This window comes from Echinops telfairi, unplaced genomic scaffold, assembly GCF_000313985.2.
Source record: "Echinops telfairi isolate 266 unplaced genomic scaffold, ASM31398v2 ScPeMD7_28;HRSCAF=97, whole genome shotgun sequence".
Taxonomy (NCBI): domain Eukaryota; kingdom Metazoa; phylum Chordata; class Mammalia; order Afrosoricida; family Tenrecidae; genus Echinops; species Echinops telfairi.
In genome coordinates this window covers 4137858-4140265 of record NW_022103925.1, presented here as the reverse complement: position 1 = coordinate 4140265, position 2408 = coordinate 4137858, and the positions used below count along the sequence as shown (strand labels likewise).

The 2408-nt window shown below is 62.5% G+C and overlaps 1 protein-coding gene across 1 annotated transcript in view; it reads left to right on the top strand.

The window, feature by feature from the left end:
• Window positions 1-2408, top strand: part of PDE6B (phosphodiesterase 6B) — a 46412-nt gene that overhangs the window by 30050 nt on the left and 13954 nt on the right. The window contains exons 12-14 of the mRNA XM_045289479.1: window positions 139-248; window positions 650-759; window positions 1740-1755. Coding sequence (XP_045145414.1) covers window positions 139-248; window positions 650-759; window positions 1740-1755 — 236 coding nt within the window. The remainder of the gene's footprint in view (window positions 1-138; window positions 249-649; window positions 760-1739; window positions 1756-2408) is intronic.

Genomic DNA, 2408 nt, shown 5'->3' with positions numbered 1-2408 from the left:
CTGGACTGGGGTCAGGCGGCTGCTGGTGAACCCGTGAAGAGTGGGCAATCGGACGGGAGGGGGTGTGCGGGGACGGAGGCAGATTTGGTGGGAGGGTGAGCCGAGGTCCAGCTCAGAGCGTGCCCCTCCCACCCCCGCAGGTCCTGGTGCGCTTTCTGTTCTCCGTCAGCAAAGGCTACCGGAGAATCACCTACCACAACTGGCGCCACGGCTTCAACGTGGCCCAGACCATGTTCACGCTGCTCATGGTACGTGGGGAGGGTTTCAGGGAGTGGGGGAGGCAGGGCATGGTACGCACGAGCCCGGGCCGTCTGCAGGGGGCAGAGGGCAAGACGGTCCATGAGCCTGGACTGTCTGCAGGGGGGGTGGGGCGGGCAGGATGAACGCTGGCCTGGCCCAAACACTCTCCGGCTGTGTCCACGTGGCCCCTGGTGACCAGGGGTGATACACCAAAGGCCCCCACCCCGCGTGCCTGGCCCTAGAGCATCAGGGGGTCGGGCTGTTCCACATAGAGGGGTCCCTAGCACTGGTGCACCTCATCCCACCCCCACCCCCAGGCAGTGGCCCGGTGCACCTGAGGCCTCCAGGGACGAGGGGAGGCCCGGGGCCAGGGCTGCACGAGTCAGACCCAGACAACCCCGTCCCGCAGACCGGCAAACTGAGAAGCTACTACACGGACCTGGAGGCCTTTGCCATGGTGACGGCCGGCCTGTGCCACGACATTGACCACCGGGGCACCAACAACCTGTACCAGATGAAGTAGGTGCCGGTGGGGGTGGGGGGCGGCCTGGGCCCGCATGGTGGGGCTACGGAGGAGCAAGGGCACTGGGGAAGGGGCTCCGCAGTGCCGTGGTGGGAGTCTGAGCCGCTGCACTGGAGGTGGAGCTTCAGAACAGGCGTCCAAGGGGGTGGGTCGGGGTGGGGGGGTGGGGGTAAAAGGGAGATGCTATCAAGGAGTCCAGGAAGACCGAGAATGTTTGGAAACCTACTATGGTAGCAATCGGACAATTCTGTTTGATATGCTCAAACTACCGAATGATATATGTATGAACTCCCAATTAATAGTAAGTTAAAACGAAACAGGGTCCACCTCAGGGAGCTTCAGCCACAGGGTCAGGTCCAGGATGGGCCCTCGAGGGGCTGCGATCCACTCCAGGCCCAGGGTCCAGGGGGGGACCGACTGACAAATGCCACTCGGCGGCAGGTCCTCCTGTCACAGATGGAGCGGGGAGGGTGGGTACAGATGTCCACACCGAGCTGAAAGGTGAAGGTCAGGTCCAGGCATCACAGGCCAGCCTGGCCCCAGACACTCTGAGGGAGCACAGGAGTGGGGGGGATGACCCTTCCTTGTCCTTCCCGGCTTCTGGTGGCCTCCGTCACCCCCGGCTTACAGATGAACCTTCCCATGGCGTCTGTCCACCCCGCTCCCTGAATGCTGGTCTCTGGCTGTGTGTTCTCCCCTGAGAGGGGTTGGCGCTGGGGTTCGGGCAGGGCTGGGGGCAGGGCTGGGGATCACCACAAGCAGAGCCACAGGCCCTGGGTTTCCCCGGCACTGCCCAGGGTCGAATTCACACTGGACTGCCGTCTGGGAAGCATGCGAAGGTTTGAGGTGCCGTGAGAACAGGCCGTGGGGTAGAGCAGCAAGTAGGGGCTCAGCCCGCTGGGAAATCAGCCAAGGGAAGCATGTCCAGCGCAGGGCAGCCTCCAACTGCCCCCGGCACAGAGCGCCGTGTCTGCAGGGTGCGGAGAGCAAAGGCCCGTGGGGGGAAAACCGGGCTGGCTGCTCCTGTACAGAGCCCCAGCTCAGAAACCCCCGGGGCAGGTCTACCCCGTGTCCCACCGTGAGTCGTCATCAACTCAATGACAGGGAACTGGGCTTGGTTTGCCTGCGGAGGAAGCCCTGAGAACCGGAATCAGGGTAAGAGACAAACAGAGAGAAACAGTGTGTGTGGGTGGGTGGGTGTCTGTCTGTCTGTCATGAAGAGTGACAGTCTCAGAAACCCACAGGGGCAGTTCTCCGTGTCTCATGGCAGCAAGCTCAGGGTTTTTGATTTGAGAGAGAAAAGTGGTCCATCCACACCGTGTCCCAGGCCGTACGGGCAAGTCCTGGCTCACAGGTTTCAGTGCAGCGGCATCCACGAACAACCCCATCGCTGTACCAGGGCTGCATGGTCCTGAGTCCCGCCCCAGCGCAGTCCATCAGGGAGCCCCAGAACTACCCGCCACCCCCACCCCGCCCCGAGAAACTCTCCTAGTCTTCCATCCTGGGCCCTGGTCTCCTGTGACATGATGGGTCCATGAGCCGTCAATCATGATTCCAGAACCGGTCCCTGGGTTTCCGTGTTCTGTGATCCTTGGATGCCACCACGGCCTCATGCTGACCATTCCCTCAATCAGGATGATTTGTC